Source organism: Psittacula echo (genome assembly GCF_963264785.1).
Source record: "Psittacula echo genome assembly, chromosome: 4".
In the NCBI taxonomy this organism is placed as follows: domain Eukaryota; kingdom Metazoa; phylum Chordata; class Aves; order Psittaciformes; family Psittacidae; genus Psittacula; species Psittacula echo.
Genome location: NC_137738.1, coordinates 59,241,107 through 59,267,039, shown reverse-complemented (window position 1 = coordinate 59,267,039; position 25,933 = coordinate 59,241,107). Strand labels below are relative to the sequence as shown.

The following is a 25,933-nucleotide window of genomic DNA, read 5'->3' as shown; positions in this document are numbered from 1 at the left end:
GAGAGAGAGAGAACGAGGGGGAGAGAGAGAGAGAGAGAGAGAACGAGGGGGAGAGAGAGAGAGAGAGAACGAGGGGGAGAGAGAGAGAGAGAGAACGAGGGGGAGAGAGAGAGAGAGAGAGAACGAGGGGGAGAGAGAGAGAGAGAGAACGAGGGGGGGAGAGAGAGAGAGAGAACGAGGGGGAAGAGAGAGAGAGAGAACGAGGGGGAGAGAGAGAGAGAGAGAGAACGAGGGGGGGAGAGAGAAAGAGAGAACGAGGGGGGGAGAGAGAGAAAGAGAACGAGGGGGGGAGAGAGAGAGAGAACGAGGGGGAGAGAGAGAGAGAGAACGAGGGGGGAGAGAGAGAGAGAGAACGAGGGGGAGAGAGAGAGAACGAGGGGGGAGAGAGAGAGAGAACGAGGGGGAGAGAGAGAGAGAGAGAGAACGAGCGAGCGAGAGAGAGAGAACGAGCGAGCGAGCGAGCGAGAGAGAGAGAACGAGCGAGCGAGCGAGCGAGAGAGAGAGAACGAGCGAGCGAGCGAGAGAGAGAGAGAGAACGAGCGAGCGAGCGAGAGAACGAGCGCGGGGCGGGGAAAAGGGGGGGGGGAAGGGGGGAGAAAGGAATTAAACTGTCCAAAGAATCTTAGAAGAAAGGTAAAAGTTTAATGTTGCAGCTTAGGCTCTGCTTCAGAGAGGACACATTCCTTGTACACCAGTCTGGTCAAGCTCTGTCTTCTGGCAGTGTTTGGCACATGAAATCAAGTAGGGGATGCAGACTTAAATGCCAAAAATTAACAGCTACCATTCTTACATGAACTGCTAGGCGTGCTGCCCCAGTTTACAAGGCACATTCCAAATTAAAATTAACAAACTAAAGTATTTAAGAGTATGAGTCCAACCAGACTCTCTTCTTCTCCCTAATTCTCCTACACAAGCACCCAATTTTCATCAGCTTTATCCCAAGCAGTCCTTCATATTGAAACATCCCTCTAACTCATCCTACAACCTTCTCCTTTCTTCATGCTTACATCTCTCTAAAGCACACAGCCCCGAAACTGAGGGCTCCAAACTTCCACAGAAAGACGCAGTTTTAAAAAATAAACAAGTAAAAATACAGTAAACAGAATTTAGCCAGTAAATTGTCAAATGTCAGGACAGGAAAGAGGACAAAAACCTGCCCCACCCTTCTCTTATGACAAGGATTAAGAAAGTATTTTTTCTATAAATATTTTCATTTCAGGAGCTGAAAATGATCTGACATTGCTAAATAACATTATTAGTCTCAAACAAAAGCTTGGCAAAAGACTTTTCATAAATACTACATTTTAACTAAAATAAAGGAATAGAAACCAGGGTAACTACATTTTTAATTCTTGAGGGTCCCAGCAAAAGAAAATCAAGTGACTTCAGCACTTTTCTTGAAAAATATAGGCAGAAATACAGTATAATGATTCTTTCCATTTCTTAGTTACTAATATGGTATACCATGGCATAGACTTTTAAATAGAAAGAAAGAGCTGTTATAAAATTACTTCCAAAACATAAAATTGTTATGTTTTTATAAAAAATATATAAGGAATTCCAACATTAAGATCATACAATATAAATTGAAATCCACTGCACAGATTAAATATATAATTTATTTTCATCTCTCCCATAAAATACATCTGAATTATTATTGAACCTCAATTATGGTACCACAGTGATGCATCTCTCAACAGGTAATAAAGTTCTAACCTATGCAAAAGATTGGGAAGTGATTGCAACACTATGCTGAAACGAATTCCTACAGAAAATATTTTTACAATCTATTTTTCTTCTTTATTCCTGAAGTTTACTTATTATTTCCTGCACTTAACTGACCTTTTGATTTATGTTATTATCATTAAATCAATTTTTCATTTTTTTATATTCTTCCATTTTCCACAGTTTATACATTACAAACTACGCAACACAAATTACAATACAAGTTATTTGACAGTTACCATGAAAACAAAATCTGCATCTCAAAAAACTTCTATCCAACAATTTTTTGTATCCTACTATTAGTAACAACCAGACTTCCAACTTGATAAACACATCTACTGGACTCAGAGAAATATTCCTCCGCTTTTGATCCTGAAGTTCACAATCATATGATATGAAAAGTTCCTGGGTTTGCTTCCATATAAGCTCAGAGTACATCAGTACATCAGTGGCATATTAAAAAGGCACTCTCTTCATAACATAAAGTATTAATCCAACACTCTCCTGTGATTAAAAACTGCTTGGGGAGGGGGAAAAAAAAGAAAAAACAATAAAATCAATGATGTCTTAACTTTGTATCCACTGTTTGTATGTTAGATCAGGTATGAGCTATTCTGCAGTCAGCATAAAGAGAGCATGAAGTCCTTACTCGGATAAACTAAAAAGAGATTAACTCAGGTGCCTATGCCCTGATCTGGACCCAGCAATACAATAGCAACCTCCAGTGAGGATACAGTTCTGTCAGGTCCTGCTCCAATGATGCCAAATTACAGAAATAGTAGATTTTTTTAGGGAGAAATAATATAATCTTGAAGATCACGCTAAGTTTTCAGTGACAGCACTATTATGACATAAATTGTATGGTTTTTAGCATTTCAGGATTAAAATTAAAAATTACCTTTGTACAGTTAGAGAGACAAAAAAAGAAGAAAAACTAATGATTATTTTTCACATGTACTCATCCTGCTTACTCCAAACTGGGAGGCAGGCGTTTAGATGTATGATTTATAGTTCAGGTCTTCCTTAAATGGAAAATAAAAATCAAATCCAAGGTGTGAATTCAAAACATGTTAGGCACATTAAACCTCTACTCCTTATGGGAATCAAAGGCAGCTTTGGTTCTGAACGACAGCATCCATTAAAGTTTGATTGTAATTCAACTGACCTGCTTAAATGTCTTACCTCTAGTTAAACAAGCTAATAGACAAGCCTATAGCTGTAAATATAAATTTAGTCTAATGTCACACTCCAAGTGAGAAACACGTGAACAGACTAGAGGAGAAAGTGTGAGCATATTTTTGTTCCTCACTTCCTTTCATTAACTTTGGTCTGTTTAAAATAGCAAGTTCTGCACACAGCTTTACAATCAGGTTTCTTGTATACTGTTTCAGGAAAAGATTCACTTAAGAATATTACTCTTTCAGAGCTTTTACCCAAGAATTATAGAACTAATTCTGTTGACAGTTATTTACAACAGATTTAACATTCCACTCTGGAAGCACAAGGCTTGGACATTCTTAGTGTTTATTAACACAATTTACCATTAAATTTGTTCTGTCTTTGCTCATAGGTTTTCACTTTTTACCCAAATTTTGTGCAATCTTTTTAGCTACACATTAGATAAATCTAATGTGTGAAGCAAGCTAAAACAAGATGTTCATTGGCAGCCTCCCAAGTCATTAAACGCCTACCACAAGATTCCTCTCATACTCTCAGGATCAGACTGCAACTGGATAAAAAAGTCAGTTTGCAATCTAAAGCCTGCTATTTCCTCATTCTTCTATTATTTAAGAAAAATTCTTCAATGAGCAATGAATGCAGCAAAACCAGTATTTTCCCCAATAAGGAGCAATACAGTTTGGGAAGGCTCAAAAGGCAGCTTCGTGTAATTCACAAAATCTGGTGAGCAAAGAGATAAGAGCATATTTATTGTATCTTGTTTATATTTTTATGACAACCCATAAAGACTTAGAACAACATCGGTTTTGTAAGAGGTTTTGAAAAAAACAGTAGGTAATAAGATGAAGAAACTAGTAACTTGTAGAACCTAGTAACTGGTTAATATTTGCCACCATGAGAGGTTGGGTAGATGATGTTCTGCATTTAGTCTTACACTGAATATAGTCTTTCTCTAAAGTAACTTTTACCAAAAGCAAGTAAGTACTGCACTGACTTTTTGCCCAAGGCAGCAAAAGCCATATGGCCCTGAAAACAATGTACCATGAAAAGTCACGTTAGACTCTTCCCAAGAACTGAGGGCAGATACTGTCCCAGGTATTATGCAGAAATGAGTAACAGGAAGTCACTCTGAAGACCCGTAACCTGAACTCTTCCAGATCTGGCGCATCTCAGTAAGCATGCAATTAGCAGTATCAAATAACATTTTTAAAATCCCAGGCAAAATTACAGTGTTCATTTATGTGCATCTTCTTTAGAATCATAGAATGGTTAGGGTTGGAAAGGACCTTAAGATCATCTAGTTCCAAAACCCCTGCCATGGGCAGGGACACCTCGCACTAGACCATGTCACCCAAGGCTCTTGAACACTGCCAGGGATGAAGCATTTACCGCTTCCTCGGGCAACCTGTTCCAGTGCCTCACCACCCTCACAGTAAAGAGCTTCTTCCTTGCATCTAACCTAAACTTCTCTGTTTAAATTTGAACCCATTACTCCTTGTCCTATCACTACAGTCCCTAATGAAGAGTCCTTTTCCAGCATTATTGTAGGCCCCCTTCAGATACTGGAAGGCTGCTATGAGGTCTCCATGCAGCTTCTCTTCTCCAGGCTGAACAGCCCCAACTTTCTTAGCCTGTGTTCACAGGGGAGGTGCTCCAGACCCTTACCCTCGTGGCCCTCCTCTGGACTTGTTCCAATAGTTCCATGTCCTCCTTATGTTGAGGACACCAGAACTGTACACAATACTCCAAGTGAGGTCTCACGAGAGCAGAGTAGAGGGGCAGGATCACCTCCTCCGACCTGCTGGTCACGCTCCTTTTGATGCAGCCCAGGATACGTTGGCTTTCTGGGCTGCGAGCACACACTGCCAGTTCATGTTCATTTTTTCATCGACCCACACCCCCTTGGTTGCAGCTCTTGACTACAACTCTGTGCACAGCCATCCAGCCAGATCTTTATTCACCGAGTGGTCTGTTCATCAAATTTATGTCTTTCCAGTGTAGAGACAAGGATGTCATGCGGGGACAGTGTCAAACGCTTTGCACAAGTCCAGGGAGATGACGTCAACTGCTTTTCTCCCTGTCCATCAGTTCCATAGCCCCGTCATAGAAGGCCACCAAATTGGTCAGGCAGGATTTCCCCTTAGTGAAGCCATGCTGGCTGTCACCAACCACCTCCTTGTTTTTCATGTGCCTTAGCATGCCTTCCAGGAGAATCTGCTCCAAGGTTTTGCCAGGCACAGAGGTGAGACTGACTGGTCTGTAATTCCCCGGGTCATCCATTTTACTCTTCTTGAAAATGGGGGTTATATTTCCCTTTCTCCAGTTACTGGGAAATTCACCTGACTGCCATGATTTTTCAAATAAGATGGACAGTGGCTTAGCAACTTCATTTGCCAGCTTCTTCAGAACCCACTGATGGACTTCATCAGGTCCTATGGTTCCTAAGATGATCTTGAACCTGGTCATCTCCTACAGTGGGCCTGAGGTCTTCATGCCCCACATCTGCTCTCCAAGACTTGAGCGGTGTGGTTGGAGCACTTTCTGGAATAAAAATGCAGACTGCCTAGAGAAAGAGAAATACATCTCTCAGAATTTAGGAACATTTCTCACACAATTATGCCATCGCCCGCTGCTAAGAATCCACGAGAATACAACAAGCATCCTGCATGTTTGTTGCTCCTAACTTTGCCAAGCTAATTGAGCTGAGATTTTCCAGTCTGGGCACTAACAAACATCCGACTGTTCCCATAAGCCACTCATCCATCTACAAGAACAACACTGAGGACAAAATATGCAATACATGTATGTTCCTACTCAAAAAAGTAGCTGCTGTACTTGATTCAGACTCAAGATTCATTTCAAGCCTGCTTATTTTCCTGCTCCTGATGTAGCTGTGGCAAACACTAAGGAAAAGAACACATTGAGCAGCTCACAAACAGTACAAGCCTTTCGCAGTATGAGCAGTCAGCTTCTAGACCAAGCCACCAGATAAGAGAACCAAGACCATTCACTGATTTTGTCATTTGCTCAACTAGCCCCCAGTCACATTCCTCCTCCCAAACTAAGTCCTAACCCCCATCTCTACAAGATGGGAAGCTGTGTTTCAAAATCAAGTTATACTGGCAAGAGACTGCCTATCTTTCTTTAGTTGCCCTAGTTCTTCGGTTCCAATAAACACTGAAAAACATTTCCTTAATTAACTTTCCCATGTAAGTCCGTGATTTTAGACCTCCCGTATCTTCCTTCAGCATCATCCCCTTCCAAACCACAGATTCCCATTCTATTTTCTCATTGCTCATACGGAAGTAGTTTTGTATCACCAACTTTCTTGATTCCCCTTCTCTTTACCTTTGCTAGTGCTACTGTACCCTTTCTGAGGTGGAAAGGGATCAGGATGGCACATTCAACATGTGAATGCAGCAGGGACTTATGAGGTTGACAGAGTCTGGTTTGCTACCAGGTCTTTAGTAATTCACTTTAAAGTCATTCTACTTTGAATCTAACTTTTTAACAGCTCCTAAACTCATAGCTGCTTTGAGAAGAATAGTGATGAAGACTCAAAGACTCTCCCCCTACCCTCATTCTGCACCACAGTAATGACTGCTCAAGAAGCCATCACTGTCTGTAAATAGCTAGAGTTGTTTCTCTCCCGTTTCCACTACATTACAATTCAATGCTGATAGAAGCAAACACAATTTTACCACACAAGCTGTTCAGTATTATGAGATATTTTGCATTTCTGCACAGGTTAGCAATGAAACAAAACCAGGCTAAGCAATTTTGTACTGTTGAACTGTCATTTGATTTTTCACTTTCCCTTGGGGGGGGGGAAAGTTATTTGTGCACACTCTGTAGAAATGAACTTACGAGACCTTTAGAACTATTAAATGATGCAGAGAGACAGCTCTGGCACTAAAACAAAGGAAAAAGTTTTACTCATTTTTCTCCTGCTTAGTTCAATCCCTGAGGAGAAGGCTGACTTTGGGCTAAGGGACATGAAACTCACTTCAGAAAGAGAAGAGGTAAAAAGAAGGTGAAGGAAGAGTTGGTCAGAAGAACTGCCCCAGAGAGAAGGAAACCAGGAGAAGGAGAGGGACACAGGCTGCAGCTTACTGTCTGTTCTGGACTGGGAGGATCTGCAGAGCTGGAATCGGCAGTGAGGAGATGCATGAGACCTTGGAGAAAGACACTAGGAAAAATGAAAAGACTAGATCAGGTGAAAAGGATACATGAACTACAATAGTGTATCAGTGGTGAGGAATGCAACTGGCTGTGGAAACAGAAGGGAAAGGGCAGGGGGCAGAGGGCAAGGCACACTAGCAAAGCTGAAGAAGGGAATAAAGGTGTTGGTGAAGTAAGGAGCGGGAAATGAGACAAAGAGTACAAAAAGGAATGAACTACATATCAGAAACAAGACTGAGGCAAAAGGACTATTGAAGGAGAAAGCAAAGGGCAAATATTGAAAATGTCAAAGAGGAGAAACACACAGAAAAGTGTCTTAACACAGCAAACACCCATCCTAATATTGGCACGAAGTCCAGAGCCTGCCAACCCTCTGGCAAAAGTGCTCTTCTCCTTCTCCTTTTTTAAGCATTAGTTCCGATGAAATTGAAGTTATTTAGGCTAATGTCTGTGTTGTGAGCAGGTTGAAAAGAAGAAAATGAGACATAAGTAATGGAACCACTGCAGAGAAAAGAATGGCCGTAAAGAAGAAGCTTCTATTTCCAAGGATAGAAAATGGCAAAATATACAGTACCTGTCAAATTCTTTTATCCTTTCAGCATGACCTTCAGGAATAAAATCAGTCAGATTCACATGAAAAGGGAAGGCAGAAAAAGAAGAAAGCTCAAAGAGTATGTCAAGGGTGGTGACAAGAACCTGGGACTGGCAATATGTGATACAACTGAACTGTAAAAATGGAGAAAACTCATGAAAGCAGTGGAACAATCAGCAGAAGCTGATTGTAAGATTCCATTATAAACATTCTAACATAAAAAAGAAGCTGCAAAAGTAGTAAATATTGCTGCTGACAGACTCTGTGATAAAACAGGAAAACATGAGGCAAATCAAAAAGTGTATCAACAGAAGAAAAGCAAGCAGGAACAAGAGGATATGAGAAGTCAGAAATACTTACACACCAGACACCATAAAGAAGTCTAAGCAATGGAATATGTAGGATACTATACAAAGAAGAATATGTGACAAAGGAAAGGTTTAGAACAGGAATTAGAGACAATAGCATTTGAAAAGGACAACAAAAGAGCAGCTCTGCTAGTGAATATGAACATTTAAGTAGTATTGCCCCTGACTGCAGAGGCAAACACGAGCTCATACATACAGCTAAGCGACCAGATGCATCATCTGCATTAAATTACAGAAGATGAACACAGCAGAGTTCACAGAAAGACAGCCAGGAGCCAGAGTCAAAGAAAGGATGACAAGCCAAAGATTAGAAGTTGCATGCAAGTAGTCTGGTAAAAAGGATTTTAAAACCCTACAAATAATATTTTTCCCCTACTCAGACAGCAAATGTTTTACAATGGTTATTGAAATAACTGAATCTATTAAAGACATTTTGTCCCAATCAACATGTCACTACTATACAATAGGATAACTCAGCCAAGTAAACTAAGAAGTGCAACATGCACTTTGTTTCCACTCATGACATTTTCCACAGCTGGATAAAAATCAAAACAGCACGTCCTTTATCAGAGCTGATAAAAACAGAGTAGGTCAAGGATTCTTCCTTTATCCTATTATTGCCAAGAAAGAAAACATGTTTCTGCAATGCCCTACCTAAAAAAAACATAGAATAGACCTTTTATATTTGGCAAGAAGCATGGAAAAGTTCAGGCAAGGGGCCAGATGTTTTGTTAAAACACATAATGGTATGGCTTAGCTTTGCTGGGGACCCACAAACAGTGCCCCAAGAATCTGGTCCCAACGCTCTCCTTTCTTATTTAAAACCCAAAGGCATAAAAACATATTTACATATACATCTCCCCTCAGATCTCTTACAAAGGATAACAGCATATACTACGCTGTAAAGACAAAGTAATCTCCCAGGAAGACAAAGCTATATCCATAAGCAAGATAAATACTTCAATTAATACATTAAGTTGCTGCAGCACAACCTTTCATAAAAACAAGGCACACTGCTGATGAATGCTGCAGTGAAAGAGCTTGTTCCACAGTCCCCTTCAGCTCTCCTCTCTTTTTTGCCACTGTCACCACCTGCTCATCCTACCACATACACGCTATGTCCCCTCCTAAGCAGCACACAGAGGTTTCATGTATATACATGCCTATATAGCTTCCCTTTTGCCCCAGCTTTTTTATGGCATAGTCCCTATCTGAGTAGCTGTGCCTAGATTTTGACACAAAAAAAAAAAAAAAAAATCAAAAAAAAAAGTCAAATCTCAACATATTTACATGACCTAGAAAACCCCTTCAGTCTCTTATTCCACTGTACCGTTTTATCCCGTTACCTTCAGAATTTTAAACATTTTAACCAAGCACAATAATTTAATGCGATATGACACAGATTTGACGGAGCAATGGGACTCAATGATCATGAATGAAATGTTACAAATACCAAACAAAAAGACTGAATAATATTGAAGAAAATACAATGATAAATGGAAGTGTGAAAAGACACACTGATGAGTGCTATTTTATAATTGCATATAAATTTTAGAAACCTCATTCAAGAAAAGCCATGCAAGGAAGATTCCTTCCTTTAAATTTTCTTTACTATTCATAGCATATGAATTGGACTGTACGCAACAACAGAGCAATTAGTTTAAATACTGCCAATATTCTCAGTGGTGATAATTGGTTGCTTCTTGCAAGAACATCTGTTCCATCTTTCTTAAGAAATGTAGTACAGACCCTGTTACCTAGACAACAGAATCCTTCTGAGCATCATACACTATAAAAGGGCAATATCAACCTAAGTCACACTTCATATTCGTTCTCCCCATTGCTCCCTTATCGCCATTAATGCAACCAAATGCTGTGACTTTTTAACATTAAACCCACATTTATCAGATCACACAAACTCAGGCCCACTTTCACATGCATTAAACATAACAGCTGTGTTATTGTCCCTTGGCCAAGCAACAATCACTGAGGCTTTGCATCTAGCCAGTTTCTACCACCATGACTGCCAAGTTGTCAAGCTAAAAATGCTGCAGCTTAGCAAGTCTTATGAAATCTAGAAATATCAGCTCAGTCCCCTTGAATGTGCTGTAGAAACAGCCACCTTCAATGCCATGCTGCTGGATTATTGTAGATATTTAAGTGCGACTGGGACTTATATTGGCACTCACTAGTGCCCTCCAGCCAAACTAAGGACAGCAGCAGCTAATTAACCTTCAGAAGATGCCTTTCGTTGCCTCAGGAAACTCACCACAAATTTATGAATACTGATGAAATATGAACAACAATGAAGTGCACCAGCTGACAAATTCCTCTGCATGCTTTAGTTAAAGGGATAGATTTTTTTTTCCTATGTGCATGTGATGGAGGACCAACGAACAAGGAAGCTCACATGGTGCATGAAACATAAATATTAATCACTCAGAAAGGAAAAGAGCTCACTGGGGCAGAGCAAGCTGCAAAACAATCACCACCACTCAACTATCACCCTAATTTCATCTCACTTCATCTTCCTTCTGACAGTACCCTGAACTAACTTTCCCTCCTCCTTCACCTTCTCCTTGGCTGGGAGATGAGGAGCAGCACTGTCTATCCTCAAATGCATATGCTGTAGCTGTGGGAGAAACTTCTGTAAGAAAACCTCTAAAGCTTTTACATATTGGGTTTTGCACATGCAATAGCAATCATGTCCTGGGTGTGTCAATCAGTACAACTCAATAGCACCAGAAAATGCCAAGCAAGTAAAGGAGAAAGGCTATTAAATGAAAATACAAGCAAGCAGTTCACCACAGACCACACAAGAGAACTAAACACTTAAGGACTTTACAAATGCAAACATGACTGGTCTTTTATGAGAATGCTCTGACAAGTTATATTTCCACTAGTATGCAGAACAACACAGAAATAATTACATGAACATGTGATAAGCAAGTAGATGGCATTTTGAGCATTAACTAGAGTAACCAGGAGTATATTAAGTTTGGTCACAGAAGATAAGTGTGGGGTTTTGTTTGTTTTGCAGATTCTGCATTTTTAGAGGGAATTCAAAGCAACTTAATTTGGTAAGACAGAAATGGCTTTAAAGGAAGGCTTCCACAGAAGCACCTTATCAGCAGGGTTTCATAGGAGAAAGACAACATTTAAAATAATTCCAGTGGGATAGGAATATAGATCCATTTCTGAGGCCCATCTGTGCTGAAAAAAAAAGCCCATGAGTGCTCTACAAGTACTGAAGAAAGAAACTACAAGCTTGAAAATGGTCTGGATTTGAGATGCCCAGAAGAAGGAAAACTGAAATAATCTATCTGGCCTCAAACTGAAAATCTGAACAATGGAGATAGCTGAAAAAGATTAATACTTAAAATCACAGTAGAATTTCTTAGACAACAAATCTTTGAGCAAGTTCAGTAAATTTCTGATGTGGAACGGTACAAAAGACAATTTAGTAGCTGTAAAATATTTTTAGGCCTCAAGCATAAAATACTTAGAATGTAAAGCTGCAAGGATCACTCATCCTCAGAAAACTAAAACAGATTAGATAAAACCTAGGCAAGAACAAAATCACTAACATAACAAAAATAAGTCAAAAAAGAAAGAACAGTTATAGGTCTGAAGTGCAGACATAAGGTAGATAGGGATACTGAACAAACCTTGGAGTTTGGTCAGAAATAGAACATTAAACACAGTAATAAGAAACTTTCAGAGCAGAAGCTTAAAGAAGTCAAACCAAAATGGATCCAAGACAGAGCTAGTGAGCAACTGTAGTGCTTGTAAATATTAAAAGCATCTGGAGATAAAGGAAGAAGAAAGCAAGGAAAATAGTACAGAAGGCAACTGAGGTAAAAAAGAAACTGGAGCAATAAGTGAAAATATGGAAAGACAATGAAAGTTGAGAAACAAACTCTGCAGGGGCCATGGGTGGGATAAATTCATTAGCAGTGAAAGAAAAGGCAGAGGCTTCCTCAAATGTCTTCAAGAACTGGCAGCAGATGTCATATTTCATAACTGCTTATAATCAATATTATTCTCCTGATAGCTTCTTTCAATATGCTGTTCCCGTATTAAAAGAAAAAAAAAATATTACTTTTTCCAACTGTATGGCCTGTCAAGACCACCCTAACATCAGTATCCTTGGGTGGCAGCATACGAAACAATCAAAGTCAAGTATACTGAGCATATACATATACCCACAATTTAGTACATGCACTGCACACAGGCAACAGGCAGGAAGCACCCTGACACTGTTAATGAGATAGGAAGGATGACCATGAAGCTCTTTCTACAGGAAAGGAGGATTTTGCCAGCCTGATGGCCAAGTGGAGCAAAGAACAAAACCATGATGCTCACACCTTTCTTATCAAAATGCAAACTAAGCAAACTCTACATATTAAAAAGTTCACACTGTAAGCCTGTGGAAAATGCATCACAGGCTTAAAGACATCCAGGCTATCCATTTAGTCACCATTGTACTGTTAATTATGGGAATGGGAACTAATGAGAACAGGAGGCCCTCCCTGAGTCTCAAAATCCCCATACAATAATATATAAAGTCATCATAAAGACAAGAAAAAAACTCAGTGGAAGCTGTATTTCTCAGAGATATTTTTCAGCTTACCACAGAAATTGACAGAGGTTCACAAGAAAATGAACAGCACACTGAAACTTATAACAAAACTCAATGAAGATATAATAAAGTTTCAGTAGAAGGTAACATGACATTTTGATTTAATAACAAAGCTGACTACAACTTAAATACAAAAACCTGCAGAGTAAAATATGACTGTAGACTAAAACCACTTTCCACTTAGCCACACACAGGACAGAAACCAATGCCAAACGATGTATTGAAAAAAGTAACTTTTTTTATTAACATTTGGTCAAGCCCTAAAGATTTTTCCACTAATGTTCTGTTTTCAATCCAGCCATCCCTGTTCTGTATATAGTTTAGGTATTACTAATAACATTCTATTTCTGCCTCAAAGACTCAATGGGTGCAGTCAGCTTGTGGATCAGGATTAAGAGAGACACCAGTAAGTATGACATCGTGTTGGGAATACATTACAAAACCACCTCCTAAGGATAAGGAATGGGGTGAAGTCTTTCTGCAACTCTAAGTCTCTGAACCACAAACCCTAGGTTCTTATGAGAGACCTTAACCTCCCTGACATCCACTGGAAGGACAACACAGCAAGGCATAAGCAACTCAGCGAATTTTTGGAGGATATCAGGGGCAACTTCTGGAGAATACATACTGGATGGGCCAACAATGGCAGCACACAGCTGTTCTCAAACTATGAAGAACTGTTTGGAGATGTGACCACCAAAGGCAGCTTTGGCTATAGCAACTATAGTGTCAGGAAAGTCAAAGTTCACCTTGAATTCACACATGCAAGGAATATGGAGGGCAACAGAAAGAGCTTCTGCTACATTAGTTATGAAAGCCTGAACAAGAAAATGTGAGCCTGTTTCTGAATGAAGCAGGCAATGTAGTAAAGTATCTGAAGACAGAGGTCCCAGCTGAAAAAGAATTCACCATCTGAAAACCCACACCACCAGCTCTCAGTCTGAGGCATCAAAATCAGTCACATGTAATGTTAAATTAGATAAAGGCACATTCTAGAGTTATGTGAAGTCAATATACCATTCACACAATTTTAAAACTCCCCACAGAATAAACTGAAAACATGTATAAACTAATTTTACTGAACTACAAGGTAAGTACAAATGAAGGAACATAACGAAAAAAAAATAATGAGAAAGAGACAATGAGAAACAGAAGAGGCAAAAAAAGGTTTATGACACAAATTCAGAAGAGAACCCAAAATTTACAAAACATTCTAACTGAAGCATTAAAACATATATGTTCATGTGTGTGTACACACATGCAATTTTGCAGGGAGTATTTAAGTTTGGCAAATAAGGATTCTTAAAATGTCTTTCCTGCATCATCCACAGCTCTGTTGTTCTTTATCTAATTTATAAAGTACCTATTTGCTTTCAATGTGTTGCTGCCTAGAGCTTAACCTGAAGAGGTTTGGCTTTGCTTTTTTGTTCATTTCTGATGACGGCACCATCAGCTGGTTTTGCATTTGTGTGTTCTGAGAACATTCAGGATCTGAAGTGAACAGCAAATTCAAAGTGAAAACAACTGAGCCTGAACAGCATTGAATGTCATCTTCCTTATCCAGCTGCACTGGGAATTTAGACTATATCTAACTGATGTCAAGCACTAGATTTGTAGAGAAGCTTCTTCTGCTCAGTGTTACAATCCGGTAAAAGCTTTCTTTTTATTCTTTTTTTTTTTTTTAAATACTTGCCATAGATATGTTGAAATTGTTCTCCTGCTTTGAGCAGACACAACTTCAAGAAAAAGAAAGTAACCTCTGTATGAAAGAAAAGAAAAAACTGAATTTTGTATTTAGAAAGCAATGGTGTGCTAAAAGCAGTATTTCTCTTTTCCTTTCTCCTCTGTATGCTCTTTATTGTTGTTAAATTGCTTGAAAAGGTGGCTGCAGTTAGACAATGGAGCTGACAGCTGCCTCACATGATGTTCTACTTTTATTACAATTACTTGACCAAAAAAAAAAAAAAAAAACAAACCAAAAAACAAACACTTCAAGCTGTGAAACTTCTTTTCATAAGCATCACAGTGCATTTGTGGGGCCAGTAAGAATAAAGAAGATTTAACTGGTTAAAACAAAAATCTCTTTATTCCACAGATTTACTACCTGTGTACTTTATTTAATGAAGTTAATTGTTCTTTCAGATACAGTAAAATAAAACGAAAAAAAAATCCACAGAATCCTTTTGAAGAATAACCAAAGCAGAAATTTAAGTACTCTCTCATACAAAAAGCATTCAAATTAGACAGATTATACAAGATTAGGCAATGTATCGCAAAGAGCTCTTATTCTTCCTATGGCATGCAAAACATGAGTTGTCATGTAGCTGAACCAAAACCTTCCTTCCAGCTGATTCATACTTATAAAATCATGATGCACAGACACTTCTAGCCAACACATGCCTTAACTCTTGAATAAAAATCTTTTTTTTTTTTTTTTTTGTAATGTATACTTATATCACTACCTCCAGCTATTGAATGAGGGAGTGGAGTTTCAAAGTTTCCACAAACAAATCTAACAATCTTTTCTAATTAGCTACTAGAGAATTTATGGGGAGATTTTATACTGCCAAATATTCTACACATTTATGTTATCTTGGCAAGCGAAAAGAAATTCTCACATTCAAAAGGAATCTCCTACAGCAAATGTACTCAGGGACACAGACATTTTAAAGCTTTGTTTCACCTAACTTCACCTTAAACAAAGACAGGGGTGAAGGTTGGAAATCTATTTTTCTACATAACAGGAAACACTGCAAGCTGCTGTGATAGCAAGATTAAATAAAAGGTCAATATAGCCAAAGAAGAGGACATACATATAATGAAATTTTATATAACTGTACCTGTAATGCCTATGGCATTACAAATCTTCAGTCTTATTAATACTGAAAAGTTGTCATTATTCCTGTACAGCTGATCTTTTCTGCATTCCTAAGAGATGCAAAGGCACTTCAAACAAGTTATAAGGCCAGCCTAGTTCACAGTCTCAAATTAAGTAACTTCACATTCAGTTCATTTGACTGAGCAGTTTCAAACCAGGCAGGTGAGAGCAGCTTGTAAATGACATGCAGCACCTGACAGAGGTAAAAGCAAATAAGCTTTACCAGCTCCACCAGCAAGGCACAATATGTCCCCTTGAGCGTCCCTGTGCCAGGCTGCCAGCAGCACTGCTGAGAAGCACACAGCAAAGGCACAAAGTGCTTCGAGACAGACAGTAAGTCTAGCTGGAACCCCCTGGGTCAGCCTCAGCAACACAACACCACAGACCCCTAAAGTCAAGAGGAGGGATACACAGCCCCAGAAAAGTTGCCTACTCGTGAAGGAAGGCCATGGACAGCAGGGAGGCAGATAAGATCATAAATATAGTGAGACTGAGCCTTGCTCAAAGAGAGTCACACACACACAAAAAAAAAGTTACAAAACCCCATCATTTAACCTGTAAGGTTTCTGAAACATTGCCTACCCTCAGAAACTGAGAATGCCAAAATATTTGTACCTTCTAGCACTTTGCAACATACATTGTACCAATAGGCAAAAGGCCTGAGAGTAATTTGTGCACTCTAAATTGTTTGAATGAGCTTTCAGTAACTCAATGTTACAGTCTGAATTATTTTAGCCTGTACCCATAAATGCAAGTATGAACACAAAGGCTAACTAATGTTCCCACTAGTGTCCCACAGTGCACTGGCAACATTTCAAGGTCTCCCAGAAGAAGCAACCTCTAGCAGCTTCGCTAACAACCAGCACACACACGCACAGGATGTGGCAACTAAAATGGTTACACATCCCAGACCCAACATTCATGCAGGGCAAAACTGCAGCAATTCAGGGCACTCCTAACCAAGGCTAGTAGAGAAATGCTGCTGGTTTCTGGCTCCACTTCTCCCATTTAAACCATCTGTAACAGCCTAGTCTAACTATTTTTCCCCACAGGAAAGGGAGGAAAAAAAAAAAAAAAGCTACTGAGCTATAAAAAATCCTGACATAGGAAAAATCCAATGAAGTTTAGAATTAAGATCTCTATTAACAGAGAAAGCGGCTAGAGTTGGTAATCTATCCTTGGAAGAGGGGAAGGTCTCAGTGTTGAGAATGGAGAGAAAAGCTGGAAAAGATCAGTAGTTGACAGAAAAGCCTCCTAGGACCTAACTCAAGCCACTAGTTCACACAAAACCTAAAGCAGGCTGTGCTTTAGGGAGGGAAAAATAATCTTATTATAAGACAAACTACCCTCTTCCAGATTAAGAATTTCAGAGAAAGACTGTACTCACTGAAGTACAAGTGACTGTTACAAATACTTCACTGGTTTCCAAGACATTTTACTATTTTATTCAATATACTTCCACCGAATTGTCTCCATAAGAGAATAGCCAGAATACACTAAAACCACTGGTTTTCAGAGGAAAACAGAACTTATTTTTCATTTGCCACTGAATTTTTTCAATATATGGGCTACTCGTATCAGGGAACTGTTATAAGTACTAGATTGAATGTGTGTTTTGGTGACAAACAGACCCAAAAAAAAAAAAAAAAAAAGAATTTGGGAATAAAGATCAGACCCTTCAGAAATTTTCCAACAACTTTGCATAAGATACCCAACTTCAGCAACCAGTCAGGAGCCTCAGGATAAAAGAGGGACTTGCAGCTTTTATTGCAACTTTGCAAAACAATGTTTCTTCTTGTATTTCACTGTCAAGCAGTATATAATACTATTTTATTAGTATAAAACATTTATCTGCTTACTAGAAATACACCTGAAAGTTATGACTCTATTTCTGTAAATGGACAGAAATACTAGAAGACTGTTTTACAGAATCACAGAATCTTTAGTTTCAAGGGACCTCCTGAGACTGAGCCCAACCTCTGTGCTCAAGCACAGCCAAGTAGAGCAAGCTGCCCACAACTCTGTCCAGACGAGCTCTGAGCATCTCCTCAGATGGAGACTTCGCACCCTCTCTGGTTAACCTGTTCCAGTGCTTGGCCACACAGTACAGGAGTGTCTCGGTATTCAGATGGAATTTCATGCATTTCAATGCATGCCCATTGCCTTCTGTTCCATCACTGGGCACCACAGAGAAGAGTCTGGTTCCTGCTTTTTTCAGTCCCTCCCATAACTTACACACACTGGTAAGACTTCCCAAGCCTTCTGTTTTCCAGGCTAAACAACTCCCAGCTCCCTCAGCCTCTCCTCTTACGCCAGATATTCTAGTCCCTTTGTCATCTTTATGGCTCTGCACTGGGCTCACTCCAGTTGCTGTATGTCTCCCTTATACTGGCGAGCCCAGGGCTGGACCCAGCACTCCAGGTATGTCCCCACCAGTACCAAATTAGAGGGGAAGGATCACCTTCCGTGACCTGCCGTCAAAGCTCTGCTTAATGCCCATTTCTACATCCTATTGAAGTCCCTCTGAACAGCAGCACAATCATCTGGTGTATCAGCTATGTCTCACAGCTTTGTGTCATCCCCACTATCAGCTTCTGGGGTACATTACTAGTGACTTGTCTCCAACTGGGCTTGGCACCACTGATCACAATCCTCTGGGCCCAGCTGTTCAGCCAGTTTTCAATCCACCTTATTTTCCGCTTATCCAATCTGTACTTTGCTAGCTTGTCTGTGAGAATGTTACAGGAGACGACATCAAAAGCCTTGCTAAAATAAACAGTATCTGAAGCATTCTCCTTATTCACCAAGCAGTTCCTCTCATCATAGAAGACTATTAGGTTCATCAAGGATGATTTCCCCTTTGTAAATCCATGCTGACTACTCCAAATCACCTTTCTTGTCCTCCAAGTGTTTCCAGGCGGATTTTCTTCATCATCCTCCCAGCAACTGAGGTATGGCTGACCAACCTGTAGTTCCCCTGATCTTCTTTCTTGGAAACAGAAATGATATTGGCTCTCTTCCATTCCTCAGGAACCTTTTCCAGTCACCACGATCTTCCAAAGATAATTGAGAGTGGTCTCATAATGACATCCAAGTAGCTTCCTCAGTATTTGCAGGTGCAACCCATCAGGTGCCACAGACTCATGTATGTCTAGTTTGAGTGCTCTCTAACCTGGTCCTCCTCCACCAAAGGTACATCTTTGCTTGGCTTGTCCTCTGGTCTCAGGAGCATGAGATTCCTGAAGGCTAGTCTTACTGGTAAAGGCTGAAGCAAAAAGTTCTTGAGTACTACCTTGAGCTTTTCCGTATCATTTGTTCCCATTCAGCAGCAGGCTCCCATTTTCTTTAGTCTTCGTTTTGCTGTTTATGTACTTATAAAATCCTTTCTTGCTGCCCTTCAGGTCCCTTGACAGATAACTCCAGACCAGCCTTGGCTTTCTTAACTCCTATTCTTACAGTATCAAACAGCGACTCTATATTCCCCTTGTATTACTGATCCCTAATTCCAACTCACGTACGATTCCTTTTTATGTCAGAGTTCAAAAAGGAGCTCTTTGCTCAACCATGCAGGTCTCCTCCTGCCCTTGCTTGCTTTTCTGTTTGTTGGGGTAGAACTTGGGTTTGGACATGGTGATCCTTGAATATCAACAAGCTCTCTTGGATCCCTCTTTTCTCCAGGGCTGAATCTCAAAGGATTCTTCCAAGCAGATATCTTGACATCTGCTTTCCTGAAGTCCAGGTTTGTGATCCTGCGTTTTGACATGCTCCCTTCACTTAATATCCTAAACTACACCATCTCAGCTAAATAAGCCGATAACAGTAATCATACTGTAGCTCCTCAAGTTGTTAGAGACTGCAATTCTTCTAAGGATTTACAGATTAATCTCTACTACCATTCAGCCTTTGGTTTCTGCAGTTCCTTACGTGAAAAGCAACAGATAATCACAAGTTCTGGACATGACTCAGCCACAAACATAAGTTCCAATGGAGATAGCTGCAAACAGTGTGCAGTCCAGCAGCATAAACCTAAAATCCACTGTCCAAATCAGCCACTAAATTTCTTTCTCTAAATTAAAAAAAAAAAAAAAAAAAAAAAAATTCAAGCAAAAACATCTTACTGCTTTTTTTTTTGCTCTCCCTTTATTAACACAATGAGTCTGCACTTTTCTTACACCATTAGAAACAACTGCACTGAAGTTCTTCCATGCTCAGGGACAGGCTACATTCCCAGGTATTTTAAAAGCAGCCAGTGAACAGCACTGATTAAGAAAAGGGTTATATTTTCCTTTCTCTGACTCAGTTTTTCCAAAAATCCACAATCAGAACTTGATAGTCTCTTCACTGTAGAAAGCAAAATACTTGAAGTAACCAGCAAAATCCTCTCACAGGAAGTAAAGCCTTTGGGAGAAGAAACTTCAGATGAAGCTCTATTACTCTGGTGATTTTGATAAACAAATACAAAATTCCATTGCTATTAGCTGTTCACAGACTTTTGAAGTTATAGCTAGTGGTCCATAACAGATGATGGCCAAGATACTCCATAGAAGAAAACAGCCCTAACAAATAATACCCCTCAAGTCTGTTTGTTCTGGCTCCACTCAAGTGTTTCAAGAAGCCTACTCTAATAAGGTAAGGAGCAAAGAATAAAACACAAAGGCAGCAGAACTGAATAAAAGTCTTACCTTCCCCCATAAAGTACTTTAAGTTACTTTTTCAACATAATGAAGAAAAAACTTGGAACAAAACATGCACTGGATTATTTCTAAATCCAGTTTATTATCCTTGTCTACCTTCACATTCAATTATGTTCAACTCTTCAGTTTCCTTATTCCACAAAGGATACAGAAATGTTCATTCTGCATCAAGAAATCTAGTTCCTTCTCCTAACACCCAGCAGCACAATCACATGCTCTTTTGTTGCATAGGCTTCCGATGCACCTTTAAACTACCTTGCAATGAATATGCTCTGATGTCCCACCTCTGAATGGAAAGTAACAGAGTTTTCTTAAGGTCTTAATGGCTAAAAATGTATTTTATTTCTCTTCCACCATCTACAGTGCAAATTGTAGAACCAAATACCTAGAGCCACTTTGTCTATAATTGCTTTAAGAATTCACAAAATTTTTTTTCCTCACTTTACAATAAGAATCAGAAATCCCACCTTGTTGGTCAAGCAGTAATTTGGAACCATCGCTCATTCCACAATAAGCTAATACAAGTCTTGAGCTGAAAGAGGTGTCGTATTTGTTAACAAAACAATCATGTAAAAATGCGCTCTGTATTTCATAACTCTCATTCATCTTCTACAGCACTACTCCTCAAAAACACTGTTGCTTAAGCCAAGCAATAATCTGCCATGTAGCAAAAACACAGAAATAGTTGAAATTTCAGTTATCTTCAGAATAAACTTGAGTTACCAGGAAGAAACTAATTTTCTCCTCCCCTCCAATTCTTCAATACATAAGAATCCCCTGCAGTTCCTTCATATTCAATACAACAGAAATGGCTGAAATATGGGTTCTTTCAGCAGGTATCACCCCACAGTTGAAAGTAATCATCATTTGCCCAAGGAACCAATATGATGTTTTCACTGACATAAGCCTCTTTCCAGGAAAAGGTCATATTGGTAATGATAAAAGAAAGTTTTTCAAAATCCTAAGCACAGAGACCAACTTGATCTGTAACACCAAAGGAGAGGAGTCCTCTGCCTTTTCTCTTAGGAAAAGTTAGCCTGAAGACCTTATTCTGAGAGTCAAGGCAATGCTACACACAAAATTATCTTGGACTGCAAAACTGAATGCCTTTTAGTTCAGCGGTATGTTATTTGTCAAGTATCTTCAGGTTACAGAATTATTAAAATATTCTGAACACACAGAACCACATATATTAGTGCTTCTTTCATTTCTTTCATTTTCTCAGCTTCTATAGAATGCGGGTGCAGTTTGGGGTTTGTTTTTTGGTGTTGGGAGAGTGACAGTGAGGGCTGCAGGATGGGGGCTTAAATGTCAGAAGAACTGGTCATGGCATTTTAAGCTAGCCTCTTTCCAGGCTAATTATGTAATCACTAAACATTACCCTCTTTATTACCTATCTAAACCTTTAAATACAAGATTAATTATTAATGCACTAACTATAAGTCTGCTTCTCTTTATGGGAAATGCACCTAATTCTGCTTACTTCTGTATGACAAAGTTCAAATTTCTTTTTCAACTAATTCACCTTTACCTTTTTCACATTTCTAATATTTGACCAACATGAAATTCCATTGAGGCAAACGGTGGTTTGCTACATTATTTCATGTTATTGAGTTTTACAATAAAGCCTGAAGAAGAGTAAAGAATCACTCAAGGAAGAATTACAGGAAGAACCATTCAGAAGACTTAAGCAACTTACACAGGAGCTGTGAAATTTCCCAGGCTATCCTGAACTCTGCACAAAGCTCCAGCAATTAAAAAAAACAAACAAACAAACAAAAAAAAACAAATAACACCCAAAGCGTTGGTTTTTGGTTTGTCTTTTTTTTTTTTTTTTTTTTTTTTAATCAAGACTGAAGCAGTGATGTATCATCCAAAGAAAAAGAATAATTTGACACACACTACTTCCTCACAATGTTGTGTCCAGGTATGACAGAACCAGCTCCATACCACATACTACAGTGCTATTACGACAACAGGAAAGTCTCCTTCAGACTATTCCACACATCATCTCCATAGTAGTACAATTTAAAACAAAGGACAAGAATCAAAGAAACAAAGAAACAAAAACCTCAACATTGTCAAAACTGACTTTATAGTAACAAGAATATAATCTAGTACTGATGTTAAGAGGATTACTTATTTCTTCTAAAGTCAGAAATAATAGCAAAAAGGTCACAGATTCTTGTGTAAGTGACTGGCAGCAATGCAGGCAACTCTCAAATCCACAAGTGACCTTGACCTTAAAGTGACAAGCACTTAAAAAGGATAGTAGTTTTATCTGCTAAGTCTCTTCACACAGAATTACCATGGGCACTAAACACCACGGTACAGTCTTTTATTCTGTTTACAAACATCATGAGTTTCTAATGCCTCACACTGCACTGCACACCTGAATGCTCTATTGAAATGCAACACTACTGGATTATAAAAAGCTTAAGGCACAATCTTAACACACATTTCAACAGCCCTCAGCATAGTGACAGCATTAAAACAAGGTAAATATTTCATCAAGTAAGTGCACTTTTGCAATGCAAGAAATTTTGCATTACAAAATTGTACTCACTTTCCAGCACTGATAGTAATGCACAATTTTCAGTTATAAAATAAATATTTAAAGATCAAATTATTTGCTTCATAAACTTAGAAGGAATTATAGGCATTCATGCCCATATATGTGCTCAAAAGCATAGAATTTCTGAATCCATTTTTTCACCTAAGACACATGTAATAAAAATACAACCAAAACTGGTTTTTATCTTGCTATGAAATTTCTCCTTACTTAACAAAACAAGCAAGGAATGAGGAGAACAAACTGTTCTCAGGTACTAAGAAGAGTAAGCTACCATTAGTCTGAAACAGAATACATTATTAGCAAGAAGACTCGTAATGACAGTTGTAATCTTTCAGAACTTTTTCCCACAAGTAATTTTAGAAACATCACTTCTTAAAAATAAATCTTAGTTAAAAGGTTCACATGTATACTCCTCTCAACACATAAAAGCAGATAAAACAAAATTATACCAGGAAGAGGTGTATTACCTAGATCTTTCCAGTAAAAAAAAACAAAACCAAAAAACAAACCACTATTATTTGGAGAAAGCAATTTAAGAAAAGGTCATGTTTGAATAACTTTCATGCTTGCATACTTAAAGAAAACATTTAGATAACCTTTATATTACTTAACGCAGAGAAAATAAAATACTTGTTGAATAATAATGTCAGTAAAATACTTTCATTTATGTACACTTACTGCAATCTCTCTACAGGCCGACATGGATATTCCTGTACCTTCAATTTGTTTCAGTGCATACTCCTTTTCATCTTTTCTGTAAAAAAAAAAAAAAAAAAAAAAAAATTAGCTCTGACATATGACAATTATCAGTACAAGTTTAATGATTTATTTCAATTTGGTCTGGATCACAAAGCTAAAAAGCCAATTTGGTTTTACACATAAATTACGTATTATTAAAAGTAAGTTTCCTTTTAACACACTTCAAAAATTCCAAACATAAAGAAACTTTGTTAACCTATAGTCATTTCTTTCTGAAAGCATACAGATAACTGCAAATATGCCTACAAAGAACAGTTTTCCTGAAATTCCAGGATACTGTCTACTATCATGAAAAAGCCATGCGGTAGTATCCCACGCCTGGAAGTATCTCCTAGAAATATCCAGGAACCACAAGGTTCTTACTTAATTTTGCAAGTCACTGTCAATCCACTTTTACTTCTGAAATACTACTCTTTCAAATGAACTACACTTACGATATAAGCACTGGCTACTGACAGATCCCTTTAAAGTATATGAAACTGTGTGCTCTGAAGTACAAAGCTGAAGAGCACGATAATGTTCAATATGAACATTAGTACTAGCCTATTAAATAATCACAGTTTGAAGTGATTTAGAGAGAAGATCAACAGAACGAGAAAATTAAGCAGTACCCTGAAGCCCTTGCAATGTAACCAGCTTACTGCTTACAGTACAGTTTTGCAGGAGTCACCTGTCATCAATAGATGTTAAGCACCAATACCCACAGTGCTGATGCGCTCCTGCAAACTCACCAATTACAAGCAAACAAACCACAAGCCCCCATCCATATGGCATTTCTCGTAGACTTCAGTTTCCCCTTCTACTAGTCCCAAGCCATTTTGGTTTGCTACATTGAAAAGTTACATTGAATTCCTTTCAGCCACTATAGCTTTTAACTTAAAGTCTGTATCCTGTGCAACACCAGCCTCTTTTCCCACCCTCTTCCAGACCCCCAAAACTCTGAAATTCATTGGATGCGAAGTGGCTGAATGGAGGAATGTGGGGAGAGGATGAGATCAACCAGAAATTATAGCTGTCTACATGTGTTAGTAACTACAGGTGATCATTATTCTCAATAATTTCCAGTAGCAACTAAACCCACAAAACATACCTATAGTTAACATTGTGCTTGGCTCCCATTTTGCGCTGTGTTTTTTGAAGCAAAAAAACCCCAAGAAAAATTCCAGAAGTATTCTGACTACACATGAAAACTCAGTGCACTGCAACTTTGGTAAAAAGTAAACCCACCTCTGAAGAAGTAAGAGTCACTCAGCAGCTGTTCCAACTATGAAATCCAAGTTCTGGGGTTTATTCCTCTATGCTAATTAGAATGAAGTAGTTTCATATTGCAGTATTTTAAGCACATAACTTCTGAATCTGTACGGGGGGGGGGAGGGGGGGGCACCACCCAAAAACTTTCAAAGGCAACAGAAAGCCTGTCCTGGTTTAGCAGTAGCAGTCATTTTTTCTACTGGTGCAGTGCTGTGTTTTGACTTTTGACCTGGGAATAATACTGATAAAGCTGATGTTTTCAGTTGTGGGTCAGAATGTTTACCCTGACCAAGGACTTTGTGAGTCTCATGCTCTGCCAGGGAGGAGGAGAAGCCAGGAGGAAGCAGGGACAGGACGCCTGACTCAAACTAGCCAAAGAGGTATTCCATACCACAGCACGTCATGCCCAGGAGGTAGAACAGAGAGTGGCCCGGAAGGGCTGGATGATGGCAGGGTGGGGGTGAGGTACCGGTTGGTGAGCGGTTGTATTCTCTTGCTTGTTATTTCCTTTATCATTATTACTATTAGTGGTAGCAGTAGTGATTTGTGTTATACCTTAGTTATTAAACTGTTCTTATCTCAACCCGTGGGAGCTGCATTCTTTTGATTCTCCTCCCCGTCCCTCCAGGAGCGGAGGGAAGAAAGGTGGGGGGGGGAAGTGGACTTCGTGGTTCTGATTTACGGCCTGGGCTTAAACCACGACAGTTCTTTTTGGCGCCCAACGTGGGGCAGGAAGGGTTGAGATAATAACAGATCTGACTGAGGCACAATGCTGATTTATGGGCTCTCAAAGTTGTTCTTTTTGATACCACAGTTTCTGTATGTCGTAGATTGCTTGGAGCCGGTATTTGCTGTGTTAGTGTTTATCAAGTGTGGGCCTTGGGCTAAGGTTCTTGTTTCATTGTACTTTATGGTAATGACTTGTAATACGGGGGGGCTCCGGCAGCAGGGCGGGATGGACGTGGCCGTGGACTTGTACCTGGCCGTCCCGCTGCTCTTCACTGTCCTGGCCCTCGTCCTCGCGTCCGTCTTTGTGAGGCTACGGGGAGCTGAGGGGGAGCGGCCCCGGGAGCCGGCGGCGGCCGAAG

At 39.3% G+C, this 25,933-nt stretch overlaps 1 protein-coding gene across 12 annotated transcripts in view; it reads right to left on the bottom strand.

The window, feature by feature from the left end:
• Positions 1–25,933, bottom strand: part of CDK19 (cyclin dependent kinase 19) — a 134,278-nt gene that overhangs the window by 87,571 nt on the left and 20,774 nt on the right. For 11 of the 12 annotated variants that reach the window (XR_013956524.1, XR_013956525.1, XR_013956526.1 and 8 more), the window contains exon 2: positions 23,514–23,589. Coding sequence is in view for 3 of the 12 variants with exons in the window: in XM_080614711.1 (XP_080470837.1) it covers positions 23,514–23,589 (76 nt within the window). In the remaining 9 variants the exon portion in view is untranslated. Of the gene's footprint in view, positions 1–4,569; positions 5,329–23,513; positions 23,590–25,933 lie in introns of those variants that run through there. The other variant, XM_080614712.1, reaches the window with a different exon arrangement.